The 15536-nt window shown below is 43.6% G+C and overlaps 1 protein-coding gene across 1 annotated transcript in view; it reads right to left on the reverse strand.

The window, feature by feature from the left end:
- Positions 1-6676: 6676 nt before the first annotated feature.
- The window catches only part of arhgef40 (Rho guanine nucleotide exchange factor (GEF) 40), a 30644-nt gene continuing 21784 nt past the window's right edge, over positions 6677-15536 (reverse strand). Inside the window, exons 22-27 of the mRNA XM_028405774.1 lie at positions 13234-13416; positions 12799-12979; positions 12435-12545; positions 10507-10616; positions 8750-8786; positions 6677-8666 (exon numbers count right to left, since the gene is read on the reverse strand). Of these exons, the coding sequence (XP_028261575.1) occupies positions 8766-8786; positions 10507-10616; positions 12435-12545; positions 12799-12979; positions 13234-13416 (606 nt within the window). The 3' untranslated portion in view covers positions 6677-8666; positions 8750-8765. The remainder of the gene's footprint in view (positions 8667-8749; positions 8787-10506; positions 10617-12434; positions 12546-12798; positions 12980-13233; positions 13417-15536) is intronic.

Below are 15536 nucleotides of genomic sequence, written 5' to 3' on the forward strand. Positions count from 1 at the left end.
AGAGGAGGGGAGGGGGGAGGAGGGGGGAGGAAAGCAAAAAAAAAAAAGGAGAAGTGGGAGGGAGAGTGATGTAGGTTGGAAATGTTAATTATAATCTCAGCACGGGCACCATTTTACAACGCTGTCATCTCTTCACATTTGTATCCTAAATATGGCATCTGGGGTGGCGGGTAGCTGACAGTTTGGAGACATTTTTTTTATTAGGAGAAGAAGAAGAAGAAAGTTTAACACCCTTTATAGTGTGATAAAAAACAAAAAACACTCTGATGACAAGAGGTGGAGGTGAAGGTGGGGCCAGTCCTGAATGTTGTGGTGAGCCGCCCCGGAAGCACATGGACACAGTGAGGAGGGGGGGGGGCACATGTTTGGATTTCCAACATAAGGCCCCGGTGACCGATACGAGTCCCTCAGGAGTTCCCCCCAACTAAAGTTTGAAAGACGCAGAGTCACCCTGACAAGTGGAAAGCATGTAAATGCTAGTTAAATGTGACATTTAGCTCACTTATTCTGGTTTTAGCAGGTGCACACCTCCAACCCTTATAACCCAGTGTCAACACAGCCTGCTCAAATAACGCCTCCAGTGTCAGATCCTCCGTTTAAAGATGTTACAGCCTGTCTGTAACAGTGCGACCTGCCCCTCAGATTCAGATATCATATCCAAGCTGTAACACTTTAAATTAATCATGAGAACTATTAACACAGTGGTGATTAAGCCAATCAGTGTCTGGTAACCCTCAGTGTTTCACACTGTCTGCGGAGGAAAGCCTGGATACCAAAAGGGGGCGGAGCCTCAGCACAACAGGTGAAGTGGGCCGATTCCACAGAGAAATAAAAACAACATATATGAGTGTATACTTCTGTACAGTCCCAGCCTTCCAAGTCACACTAATGCTAATCTGTGTTAGCAAGCGAGCTATCGCCCTCTTTAACTGCCACAAGTGGGAGACACATGCCCCACAGTGTAGCTTTAAGAGCATATTCCCTAAAGTGAGACCTGACAGCAGAGGATCCTCACAGACCACTGACATGTTGGATTAACGTTGCTCTCTCTGTGATCCTGTGAAAAGTTCAATGGGTCACAATTTGGGTGGAGCTTATCATTAAAAAAAGGGCAGAGAAGCTTGTTGTACACAAGAGATGTCATCTAAACATGCAAACCCCTCCAAGCTGTTTTGGCACCCAAACAAGCTTGGAAAACAGCATTAGGGGTCAAATTTATAATAATATAACATAATGCAAACTACACTTCCAGTCATGATGTCGTGATGAGCCTTCTGTGGTCATTTGACTTAAATATTAACTTAAGTGTTCTGGTCAGGGCAGAAATTGCCTGAACTCCCTCACAAAATTAAGATTAAGATTAAGAATTGTCCCCAATTGTCCCCAAGATTGTCCCAAAATGGGGAAATTGCGTTATTGCAAAAGCACAGATACAGCAAGAACAAACTTGTATAACACCTATGGGAGTCAATGGCAACGGGTGTTTATGTACATTACCGTTCAAAAGTTTGAGGTCACTTGGGAATGTCTTTATTGAAGAATGAAGATAACATTAAAGTAATCAGACATACAGTCTATGCCGATCAGAGAAGCTATAGAACTGGCCTGGTGACCACACACTTTTGAATGGTAGTGTACATTACTTATATAGTGAGAAAAACTGCTCAAGACCTCAGACCTCATCTGAGTATGTGGTAAACCTGATACAGAGAAAGTGAGAGATCTTTAGGAATCAGGCCTTTGAGCTCTGATAGGAGTTATATTAGAATAAAACATAGATTTATTAAATGATTGTTGTCCTCTGTTTTTTTTCCTTGGTGGCTGAGCAAACATTCACTTCTAAGGACAAATTGACAGAAAACATACAGCTGTACATATGCCAGAGCCTGTGAGTGAGTTTCATCATCAACAGCTTTTTCTATGGAGCAGTTCTGAGGTGCTATGTTGAAATTTTGGCTGGTCCAAAAAAAAGGCTAAGGCTAAGGATCAGTGGGGGTCTGAGGCCTGTGCCAGGCTGTAAACATGTTTTTTATATTCTGTAAAGTTGTACGTTTAATAAAGAGGCTGGTGAGGATTGACTCATTTCTGGACTCAGCCCTCCAGTGGCCACTTGAGGAACTGCAGTTTTTCTGCAGGTCACCTTGATCAGTGCATTTTCAGCAGGGATGAGATCTTGTGTGAATATAAAGATGATTTAGACCTTTTTGTTTTCAGTTAATTATGTATCTGAATGTTTCCCGGCTGCGGGCCTGTTTTTTTTTTTCAGGGTTTGTAACATTTAGATGTGACGAGCTCACACACTGTGTGAAGGTAAACGACGGCTGGGGAAATTCAAATGTCTTTGCTGACGCAGAACATATCTCCTGGATCAGCCATTGTAAGCCTGCTATTGTGTATCTGAGAGTGACTGACTAAGTCTGTGGCATATGTGCGGTGCATGCATGCATGTCTCAGTGTGTGCACACAGTAAATCAATGTGTTTGTGTGAGCTTTTTTTTGTTGCACATCAGCAGGTTATATATGTGTATGTATGTATGTATGTATGTATGTATGGTCGGTCTGCTGGTGTCCATGCAACTGTACTGTGCATATATGTGTGTGTGTGTGTGTTGGCCTTGTCTGCCTCTGTCTGTGTGTTTGTGCACTTGGTACATATGTGTATGTGTTTGCTGCTGCCACAATGGCATCATCACCCGCCCCTGACGCTTTGATTGTTTTCTCCGCCGCAGCAGAAATGCACCAATTAATATGCAGAGAGTGAGGGAGACAGAGATACACACACACACACACAAAACCCCCCCAAAAAAAACAAAACAAAAAAAAACAGCCGTGAGGGAGGGAGACAAGGAGGGAGGTGCGATTTAGGGGGGAGAGATGGCAGAGAGAGAGAGAGAGAGAGAGAAAGAGAGGGGGAAAGAATAGAGGAGATGAAATGAAAGATGAGGAAAGTATGTGTATGTGTGAGGGGGGAGAGGAGTGAGATAAGGGGCGAGGGTGGAGGCATAGATGGAGGGGATGAAATCTGATAGATGTTTGAGTAAAAACAAGAGAAAGAAAAGAGTGAGGGACGAGGCTGAGGTGAGGAGGAGGAGGATCAATATGTACATATTCAGTGAGATATGGTGGGAAATCAATCGAAAGGAGGGGAGGAGGAATTGATTTGGAGGGTGGAGAAGGTGGAGGTGGAGGTGGGAGGAGGAGGAGGAAGAAGAAGAGGAGGAGGAGGAGGAGTGCAGAGGTGGAGTGATATGTGGCTACGGCTGCTGTCCTTTTTGTCGCAGTGTCAGGGTATTGATACTGTAATACACACACCATCACCCCCTCAACCCCCCTCCACCCATCACAATGCTGCCGTGACAACGGCTGTCGCGGCGACGCCTACTGGCACAATGCAGCCACAATACTGAGGGCACTGAAGCATCACACTCAGAGAGAGAGAGAGAGCAGAGCAGGCCAGAAAGAGAGAGGGGAGAGGGGAAAAAAAGGAGGGGAGGAGATATATAAGGAGAGGTGGAGATTAAGAAGATGGATGGAGAGAAGAGGAGGGAGGGGATTGATGGAGAGACAGGAGTGAGGGAAGGAACGAAGGAGGGAGGAGGAAGAGGAGAGATAATATTACATGTGTAAAATGCCGGAGGGTGTGTGCCCATAGAAACATGTTTAATGGCTTTTATGATTGCGGGGAAGGTTGTATGAGGTGTGAGTGATGTATGCAGCACATGTGTGCAAACAACAGGGTGTTTATGGGCGTCCATTATGTTTGTATACACACCTGCGTCTAGACGACATGTGCGGCCATGTTTTTTTAATAATCAGTGTTTTCTTTGGCGTTTTAATATTTTAAGATCAATGTTTATATTTGCAGATTGTTGTTTTTTTAGATTCAGCTGTAAAAATCTTAACATGGAGGTTTATGGGGATATATTCGTGCCACCCTCAAGTGACCTTTTAAGGAACTGCAGCTGTTTCTTTCATCTGACAGCTATTTTTGTTTTCATACATGAACAACACGTGGCTGGACGACAAAGCCAGTGTGCCCAAGAGATCAGCATCTATCTCTTCCGCCATTTTCTTACTGACCCCAATTTGCTAATTTTACATGCACTATATTCACAACACTACAGGAGGACACAATGCAATGTAAACACCCAGAACCAATATTTTCAAGTAACAACTGCAATTCCCCAAATGGCCACTTGGGGGTGGCCCCAGAAGTGAGTCAATCTACACAGACCTCCATGTTGAAATGCTCAGGTTTACAGCAGAAAGGAGTAGCTGTATCTTATCTTATCTTGTCTTATCTTATCATCTTTTATTCCTCACTGCGGTGGTTCAAGCTAGGAGCACCTAAGTCCACTCCAAAAAGGGAAAGAACGTGTTTATTTCTGTTGTAGAGTTGGACATTTCAACATGGAGGTCTATGAGGAGGTCTATTGGACTGTTTCTGGGGCCAGCCCTCAAGTGGTCCTTTGTGGAACTGCAGTTTCTGACAGTTAATTTCATTGACACTTGTTGATAATGATTGTAGCTATGCACCATACGGTGGATATTAATGGTTGAGTGAGGGATAGGCAACAGATCCCGAAAAAAAACAGCACAAAAGTGCTATAAGCTGCAGTTCCTCAAATGACCACTTGAATTATGGCTCCAAAAGTGAGTCAGTGAACTTTGACCTCTGTGTTAAAGTGTAAAAATGTAATATGTTTACATGGTGCGCTGGCACTACCTGACGTTTGCTTAAACACATGGTTACATTTCTGCTAAAACGTCTTAACATGGTGGTCTAGCTCAGTTTTAGAGCTAGCCCTCAAGTGGCCATTTGAGGAACTACAACTTTTGGTTCTTTATGCTAATGTTTAATGTGTGTCCACCTGTGGTCAAAGTGAATACAGGACTTACAAAATCTTTGTTCTTCCACAAAAAAAAGCCTGAAGAATAAAGACATTTGCTTTTCTTTACACGTTTTTAGGTTGATGATAATGTGATCTATATTATTATTATTATTTTAGATTAGAGCTCAGTCTAAACCTGGGGGGGGGGGTATCTTTCGACAGGTTTCTCCTCAGTGCTTTAAAATGATTTGTGTCAAAACTCAAAGCAGCAAACCAACAAAAATAAATAATGTGAAGAAAATAAACAGTGCTTCTCTTCTATGACCTCCCTTCACCAAAATGTCTGCGCTGGCATATTACTGTATCACCCCCCCCAACATGCACTCTCATTTACAAAAGAAACGCTTGGCTGGCTGCCTATAAGTCAGTTTATCCGCGTGAGATGACCAACGTCCCCCCCCCCCTCCTCACTCACACACACTCATACAGTGTGTGTGAGTGTGTGTGATCTATAGTTCCCTCCCTCCATCACCCCCCCCCCCCCCTCCCTCCCTCACCCTAACCCTTCTTAATATGATGTAAAAAGCTAATCGCATGCAAATGTCTGTTGTCCCGGTAACCGGGCCTGAAAAATCCCTTTGATGTTTCCCCCGACTCATTCTCTTCACGTTCTCTTTGTTCGCCACAGTCTCGCTGCTTTGTCAACATCCCCCCTTTTTACCCCGCTTGCTCGCTCGCTCTCTCTCTCTCCCTCTCCTTCATCCATTCTGCAGCTCTCTCGGCCCCTCTCTTAGTTCTCTACATTAGAAGGAGGAAAAAAAAAAGAAAAAGAAAAAAGTTCCAACTCTACTTTGTGTCTCCCTCTTTCTATAAGCCCCCCCTCGCCATTCTTCCTCTCTCTCTCTCTCTCTTTTCCCCCTTGACTGTGCCTCTCTGTCTGTCTGCCCCTTCGCCCTCGCTCATTTCCCATCATTCCCACCTACTGTCTCCTGTCCTTCTCCTCTGTCGCTCCCTTTCTCTCTCCCCTTCCTGTTGCTCCCCACCTCCTCCTCCTCCTTTATCTCTCATTCCTCTCTCCATGTCCCTCACATGCACAGATGGACACACATACAGCCCTCCCCTCTTACCTCCCCCTTTTTTTTGGGAGAATTTGATCCCTGGAACTATTCGATATGGCGCGGCACGCTGCAGTTATCTAATCACTCAGGGCAGCGGCACAGCTGGCTTTCAGAGGCGAGACCCCCGCCACACATTACAGCAAGTTTTTTTGTGGGGCTACAAGGTTACAGGCCTCCATTTTTTTACATTTTTTTCGAGGTTCAAGCACGAGCCACCCGCCCCCTTACATCCCCCCTTTTTGAGGTTTGAAATCCAGTTTTAATTCAGTAAAAAAAACAGAAACATGCATCATTCCACATCGCTTCCAAAAAAATGTAAACATCAAGAAAAGTATCTGTACATTAATACTGCATATGACAATCTATACTGCAGTGCGAATGAAAGATGGTGTTCATTACATCGCTTCCAATGTACCCAAACAGCTACGGGCTATGAAGTGTGCAGCCAACAAATTACATATTGATTCACAAACGGCTCGATGGCCATTTGCAATTTTTGAATTTGGATGCAAATATGAAATCTGATAACGCCGAGACACTGAGCGCTGACCTCCCGCCACCGCCGCCACTCACTACCTGCGGGTTTCATCATGTACCTTAAGCGTGGCGTCGTTTGACACACACACGCCGTCCAATCAGCCTGTTGATTGGTTTTACCGATCGTCTCGCCATCATAAAATATGAACTACACTGCTCTGTGAAGTGTTGAATGACATGTATGTTCCCCCCCCCCTGTAAAGGAAGTGAAGTGGAGGTTATTTTTATTTCCTATCTTTTTTTTTTTTTTTTAGCTCCGTTATCTTAAAGGAAAAGTTTGACATTTTGGGAAACACACTCTTTCTCACTCCATGCTGTGAGTTAGAGGATAAGCTGTACATAAGCCCCGTAAACACAAAGCGACAGAGCTAGCAGCTGGTTAGCTTACCTTACAGACTGAAAGCAGGAGGAAACAGATAGCAGGCTCAGTTCAAGGGTTTAAAGAAATCCCTGAAGCTATTTTTGGTCTACTTAAAAACAAGACAATGTGCCAGAATATACAGACAGAGAGATAGCTTGCTAGTTCCCTCAGTTTCCTGTGAGAGATGCTATATGCTAATACCGTGAAGATGCAATAGAGGAGAGGAATGTTTCCCCTAATCTGACTGAAAATGCAATATTTTATACAAACTTATTCTCCAAACTGCAAACAAGGCTACAGTGATACAGCTAGCAGCTGTTAGCTTACCGTACACACTGAAAGCAGGAAGAAACAGGTAAGCTAAGTTGAACAAACAACAAAAACAACATTAAAGCATATAACAGTTATTAGTTAGCACAGTTGCTAGTCAGCTAGCACTATTGTTTCCAAGTTGGTCAACAACATACTGTGCTAATGTATGCTAATATTAGCAGTGTAGGCAAGTAAGATTATAAATGTATGTAGCTATGCTTTCTTATGCAGCCATTTCCGTCAAGAGTTAGGCGGGATGTTAGCGATAGCATCAGATGTTTGGAAGGTGTGTGAAGTTTAGTAAGTGTGCTAATGCTTGGCTTAATGCTAAGCTAAGCACAATGGCAGCACCAAATACACCTTAATTGTGCTACATATGTTTTACAGAGCTACAATTTAAGTAGCATGCAAGATACAGCTAGCGGTCCTCCTGTTTCCAGCCGTAGTGCTAAGCTAAGTGGCTACACAGACTTCCTTAAAGGTTTATACCTCTGTCCAAATTGTTTTTAAAAATCTGAAGATCTTTCGGGACATTTTACGGAGACGTCCTTCCTAAAATCGATGTAGTTCAGTTCTTTTTGGCAACACAATCAAAACCAGTAAAGCACAATGTAACACCTCTCTCCATTATATGGAGGCTTAAATGTAACAATTATCTTTTTGTACATAAATCATTGCACAGACACCCATTTATACCTTTGGCATATACAATATGGCATCTTATATTAGCATTAAACATTATCAGTACACTGAGGAACGTTATTAAGGCACCAGGATGTTGCTGATATAAGTTACACTTAATAAATTTGCCTCCAAAATCTTGTTAATAAACACACAAAACTATTAGCTTAAACAAACACTGTGTAGATGAAGCACACCTGTAGATGTAGCCGCTGTACCAGGCTCTAAACCGGCCGTGTGTGTGTGTGTATGTGAATGAACAGTGCTCCACTGTCCTACAATAAGAGTGACTGCATGTGTTGAGGGACATTGTGAGTGTGTGTGTTTAATTTCCATAGATGCAATCACACCTAGCCTATACACACAGGCAGGCAGCCTACAGTACTCTGTTATGAAAGTACATAATACATTCTAACCCTGCAATCCTGTGGTGGATTTACGGCCTGCATATTACTTCCTGTTTATTATCAGATGCCGAAGCATGTGATGCGTACAGTCAGCCAGTCAGCCAGTCAGTCAGTGGTTCAGACCAAGTGGTTTGGCCTCGCTGGGGAGCTGTGGGGGGGCAGACAATGGCTGCACTGTGTGGCTAAAAGTGCCTTTGGTGTCAGTGACTCTGCCAGCAACTGAGACTGGCAGATCCAAAATGGCGGCGGCGCAGAGTGAGAGAGAGAGAGAGAGAGAGAGAGAGAGCCCTGCTGGTGGGCACTGTTTGATCCTGGCTTTCCCTCCACCTAATCTGCTGGTGCTGTATTTATTTCAAAGGAGGTGGTCCAAAGGCCTCTTCCAGAGGTGGAGCAGAGACGTTACGGGGTCCAGTTCTGACTGTAGAAACGGAAACAAAATGTTTAGAAATGTGTGTTTGTACATACAAAAAACAAAAACACAGGAAAACAAATGTAACTTACTGATATTGAGATGACGTCACACGGCTGTGGAGGGACTCTGAGGAGGAAGAAACAGTCACAGTTTATATTCTGCGCTCATGTGGGGCGCGTGCGTGCGTGGACGGCGGTCTGTTGTCAGACGTGTGCGTATCGCTGTCTGCGTGTTTGCCCTATCTGTGTGTCCGTCTGTCTGTCAATCTGTTCCCAGCGCAGTCTGTTTGCCAATCTGTCATATTTTGTTTGCTAGATAAGGAGATTGTGTGTGTGTGTGGAGATGGCAGGCAGGTATTGATGTTTGCTTACAGCTGCACGCGTGTGTTGTGTCTTTGCTTTGCAAACGTGCAGAAATGCTTTCACTGTCTGAAGGACGCCTGTTTATTTTAGAATATAAATTATATTTATATTATTTATACATATTTTTAAATATGTTTGTCTCAGTCCAGAGGAGCAGGGACAGGGATGGAAGATGTCATTTGTGACTTTGATTATATGCGTACAATATAAGAATAAATAAAAAAATACAAACAAAATGCTAATATGGACGATTAACCCTTTCGTTAACCCTTTCACTGCTGTAATTCTAAAAGTTCACCTTCTTTTTTGAATGATTCCGTCAGAAAATGTTCTTTGTATTAATTATTGTACCTGTTTTTCTTGACAGATGAAATATAACTTTTATAAGCTGGCACATATTTGGTATTATGTTATAAATGCTCAGAAAGGTGTGTTATGACAAGAAAAGTAAAAAAAAAATGTAATTTTCATCAAATTTCTCTTTATAAACTATAAATGTTAATGTTAAACTCAAACTATTTTACATCAACTCTCCTATGCTCCACAATACTCCCGCCCCTGGCGCACACACAGTTTTATCATTACCGTAATGAATGTAATAGTGATTAAAAGAGCCGTTTCTCAGCTTTCAGAATCCGTCAAGATTTTTTTAATAGTGCGAACATAAGCAGAGCTATGAACAGTATGAACAGCGCATGTCAAAGGGTTAAAATATCGCTAACATTTTTTTTCCACCTTTGAGGAGATTTTTTTGCCACATCTGTAGACAGTGAGATGAAAGACAAAACTAAAAGTCAAAAATGTAGTTCCTCAAATGGCCACATGAGGGCTTGTGCCAAAAATGAGTCAATCCCCAAAACACAGGTCCAACTGTCACTCATTTTAATATCACTTTTTAAAAAAAAAGGAGTGGCAAGTGGGTGCTTTACATCTGTGCCTGTATGTGGATTAACCGGGAACGCTAACATGGGGACGATTGAAAATCCATGGTAGACGTCACCGAGGGTTTGTCCGTGTCTCATTCACAGCCTGTGATTTTAAACCTTCAGAAGTTGGACATTATAATCACTGCTGTGGCGTCCATTTTAGACATGTTAGTCTACCTCTTGGAGGAAATGTTGGACTGCTAATCTTGCATTATGTGACCACACACTTTCTTTTGCGTATTTGGTTGCCATAGTGATCCCATTTCAGTTTCCCCATATATCTTACATGTTGAACTTAAGCTGGACAAAGATGGACCTCTTCATAAAAAAATAAATAAATAAATGGTGGACAATGGAGAACACACATTTTTTGAGTTGTGTTGTGCTGACATTGTGCTGGATTCTGTCGATGTTCATGTTCATCTAGATAACTTCACCCTGGACGGTCCGAAAGTTCCTGAAAAACCTTCCTGATATTTCTCACCTGTGTTTAACCAGAGCAGAGCATCAAATGCTTTCAGTCACTTTGGTGACATGTGTAGGACAGTCTGGACCCACCTGTGAGTAGCTGGTCGATCCGGAGCTTCGCCTGGGGTCCCTCCCTGACGCCGGTGATCCTCCCTCCTTCTGACTGCCCACAGAGGAGGAGTCTGAGCAGCTGCTGTGGACTGAGAGACACAGACAGAGAGGTGGATCAACATACAGCATATCCACAGTGCGTCAGACACACTTTAAATGTGTATGTTTTCCCCCCCTTTGTTTTTGCTTCAGGTAGTGGAGCGAAAATTCCAAACGAAATCCTTCAAGCAAGATTTGCACGCATGGATCGTTTGCCATTTACTTCATATTGTGTTTATGCACTTGACTGTGCTGTAATGCTTTCCTGAGATTAGGGGAAAAAAAGGATGGAGAGGAGGTATGGAGGAGACAAAGAGGGAGCAGTCAGAGTGAGAAGGCATGCCCCCCCCTACCCACTCCTCATCCTGTTCAATGAATTTCTAACACCATGTTCTGTCCCAGAGGACAATTCATGCATTGAAATCCTGAGCTGCTGCACTCAATGAGACACCTGGTGAGCAGTATGCGCATTACACCCGGCCATGAATGGGAAATCGCTTCAGCTCGGGGGCAGCAGCGGCCTTCAGAGGCTAAATGGTGGGTCTGGAATTTGAAGGATTGTTACTGTAGCTCTGTTTTATTTACATTTTTTAAATCCAGGGACAGGTTATTTTTTAATAAAAAGGGTGAAATCCAGCAGCCGTTTCAAATGTGACAAAAATATTTCAGATATGACTCATTTTCTCAGATAGTCCCTCAATATTCTAGTAATTCTGGAGGTTTTGTTTGATGCAAATTATGAAAAATTAAACTGTAAAACTGAAGGCAGATGAAGATATATTAGCAAACAAAAAAATACATAGCATAGCATCTTTAAGCTCGTTTGGGTTTAAAGGTTAATTGATCTATAGCATATAGTACTAAAACAATGGTATATGCTGACTTATTGGCATCAGAGAAGAAAGGTAAGCTTTTATTGCTGAAGAGCAACAATTTATTCTGGTGTCAATGAATAAATGAAGCTAAAAGAGATAACATTAGTATAATGAATTAGAATATTAGAGTCGGCATGCAAACGGTGGACACGCAACACAGAATACACACATGAAGCACTGTTGCGTCCAATATACAGTTACAATTACAGCCAGGGCTAATGCCACACATGGCATTTCTCACATGGAGAAATTATTAATTTCACCACAATACATTCTTATAGATTCTTATAAACGAGCCAAACAGCATACTGCGCAGCTCAAACAACAGGAAGTACTGTATATTAATCTGCATTAGCCGTTTGATCAGTGTACATTGGATTTTTTTTTCTTTGCTTATGGAGGTAAAACAAAGTGTGTCGCTCACCGCCGTCGCCTTCAAAACAGTTTAGGGCAGATGCCTGTGTGACGGCTGTGATGGGATTTGATCATAGGAGTTAAAATGTGTTCACATAGTTGAGCTTTTTGTGACTGTGCTGTATATTCTCTGCAGGCATGTCACAGCTCTTCAACATTCGTCTCAGCGTGAGACAAATATCAAAAAATTCATAGACTAGCCCAGGGGCCTGAGATTGAACAAAAACAGAACATGTACGGCATTATTACCTTGTCACATGAGAAGATACACCCAGGACCTGTTTTGTTTCCTGCCTGTAATCTCAGGGCTGCATCACTTCCAGCTCAGAAAGCAAATGTGAACAATCTAAGTAATCCGATCTGGTCACATAAAGCCGGACGACTTCCCGCTGCCACAGATTGAACTGAAAATATGTTTAGACTTTGTGTAAGGTGAGAAGTAGAACTGTGTGGTCTGAACTGAAACACTGTTATTTTTCCCTAGACGTGAGTACTCTGTGTGCAGGATCACATGACCAATCTGGACTTTATCCAGGAGTACTCGGAAGTCTGTGCCCGTCTCTACAGACCAAAACCTACCTCTGTCATTGAGGCTGTAGATGGAGTCCCCCTCTGAGCCTGGAGTTCCTGTTGCATCCAGCAGGAGTTTGCTGGATATGCCCATGCAGAGTGACTCCTTCAGACACAGCTCTGGAACAGAGGAGGAAAAACAGCAGGTAATGGTGTCTATAAGCACTCAACAGAACAGAGATAGTGTGTAATCTAAACCAGCTACAGGAAGCAGCACTGATATGCAAAGGTTGGTGGATACATGCAGACATGTGATAGCCAGCAGCGCCAGTGAGCATAAACAAAGCCAATAATAATAATCACAGATAAAGTTACACAGAGGTGAGTGACTTAGGTAGAGCTGCAGCCTTTGGGGTCAAAGGTCATTCTGTACCCGTGTTGTTGATGGCGTGCGTCCACAGCAGATGGGCGATGTCGTGAGCCCAGGCCTCCCGGTCCTCCCGGTCCTGCGCTTGCAGCGTAATGCAGTCTTTGGTTCGCGGCGCCTGGCGGACCCAGATTTCAAACTTCACTCCCTCCTCGCCAACACTCTGAGTCAGACCCATCTCACCGGTCTGTGGGAAAAAGAGGACCCAAGTCTTAAGGTCAGAAGGCATTCATGGGCCAAAAATCAACTTGCAGTTCCTCAAAGGGCCACTGGAGGGTAAGTGCAGACGTGAGTTAAAAACTCCAACAGCAAACAAACATGTTGCACGTTTTGGGGGGTTAGCCAAAGCCAGACACTGCCAAGACGCTTCAAAACCTATTGGTTCATCCATCTTTATCTAGACTTAGAAATATCTGAAAGACGGCAGCAGCCGGGCGTCACCTTGATGCTGTGTTTGTAGCTGTAGGCGATGCGTCCCGGGCTCGGACTTTTCTGTTTGGTGAAGATGACCATGTGATGGTAGAGGAAAATGTTCCTCACGCCTGCACGCTTCCTCCGACCTCCACCGCTGCACACCGTCAGCTCGCCCTGACGCACCAGCTCGCCACGTTCCGCCACTGGGATCTGAAACCACACACACACCCACACACACACACACTTTAGCACATGCTAAGGGCCTTAATCTGCAAACAGATACCATCTTAATTTCTGTTTTAAGAGGCCATTTAGGCTTCAATCGAGTCTTTTCTGCATTACGTGTACTTATCTGTGATCCTGTCCTCATTTATTAGCTTAAACGAGTTTCAATATTGGAAAACAAAAATGCAGATTTTAGTCTTTAAATTAATAAAATCAGCAGCTTTCTCACTACTAAAACGCTCCTTTTTACACAATTGCAGATGAGCAAACATGAAAGAAGTTAAGTCTTTCACATATTTACTCATCTTATTGGACGTGGATGACATTTTTGCGTCTGTTAGAGCCACAGCTCAGAGCCTCCCCTGCTTCACCTACTCAGATTCTCAGTTTGCGAGACATTTCGACTACAATGACTGAAAAGCCGTCTTCTCTATTGAATGCAGAAAAGGACAAAGCGGTATTATTATTAGAGTGTTTTGCATGGTGACATATTCCCGTCTTTCTGCTCGGATCTTTGCTCCGATTGGCCGGCTGAGTCACGTCTATTGTAAAAAAAATGTGACTTTATGTCAATCACAGGGCGCCGAGTCTTTGTGCTGCTGCAAACTGGTGTTAAAGTCAGAAAAAACAGCAGAATGCTCCTTTAGAACTTATGTCACACATCCACAGAACTGAAAGCTACCGGTGACACAACTTTATTTATAAATCCTGAGAGACGTGCAGGTCATGATGTAAGTGATGCTTCACACACTTTACCAACACCCACACCCACACCCACCCGAGCACACACACCTGCACTCGCAATCATTTCCAATTGGAGAGCTGTTGCAACGCGATTTGAAGTAGCTCAATGGGAGTGTTTGTGCCACTGTAATGTCTCCCCTCGCTCTAAACGGAGAGAGAGGAGGAGAGTGTGTGTGTGTGTGTGTCACGACTGCCTCTGAATAATACTGCTGTGTCAGAGTAGCACTACACGGGGCAAACGGAGGTGGTGTTTTCTGGCTCTTCTCGTAAACATTAGAGCAGTTTCTTCTTTTAAATCCAAAATAATCGCACAAAAGTGGTGCCAAAGTGTTTCCTCCCACAGGCCCGTCTAACAAAACATCTTTCCTCCCACATCCTTCCTTTTAGTTGCTATTTTCCTGCATTTGTTTCCAGATTTTCATCAAAAAGTGTCTGAATTTGATGTAACTCCTGTTTACATCCACATCTGCTCAACTCTTCGATAGAATCACGTGCAAAAACGGTAAAAATTAACCATGTGTCATGTTACAGCCAACAAAGTGTAACATCGAGACATACTTAGACTTGACCACCAAAATATAAAGAAATTAAAGCTTAAACATTAAAAAAGACAATAAATTGTCAACAGAATGTGAAGAAATAATGCCCTCGAGTCTGAGTCCGAGTAAGTATCTGCCATTACCAAGTCCCGATCCGATACTTCTGTGCTAACCTGCCGTGATGTCCTGCGTCTTCGTGCTGTCAACTGCCCCTTTGCACAGATAATACTTCCACAAACTGCCCAAAACACAGTGTCGCAGATTCATCACAGCCTCGAACCTTGGACCTCTCACACCCAAACCAACAATCACACCCCTACACTACAAATCAGAGAGCCATCCTGCGCATCACCATACTGGATTAATCCGCAGACACACGTTAACGTTGACAGCCCTAATACATATATATCCGAGTCCTGATCGGGAGGAATGGTCGAATTCCAATCGAGTCTGAAACCATGTAGCAAACAAACTATAAGCATCAGGTGGTGTTCATGTTTAGTATAGAAATCCTCCAACAACCAGCATGTGTGCTGGTAGTCATGAAGAGGTGGTTCTAGACAGGCCCCCTTTGTTTGGTGCCGATTCACATGCAGCCCTGTGTAGTTAGGCTGGGAGTGTCCACTTTGTGTTACTTCTTATCACTGGTGGAGAACTAGATTGACCTTGATATATAAAAACATCCATCCACCTTCATCCGCTTATTCGGGGCCGGGTCGCGGGGGCAGCAGTCTAAGCAGGGACACCCAAACTTCCCTCTCACCGGACAATTCGTCCAGCTCCTCTGGGGGGATCCTGAGGCGTTCCCAGGCCAGCCGAGAG

The sequence above is a fragment of the Parambassis ranga genome, chromosome 5 (genome assembly GCF_900634625.1).
Source record: "Parambassis ranga chromosome 5, fParRan2.1, whole genome shotgun sequence".
Lineage (NCBI taxonomy): Eukaryota > Metazoa > Chordata > Actinopteri > Ambassidae > Parambassis > Parambassis ranga.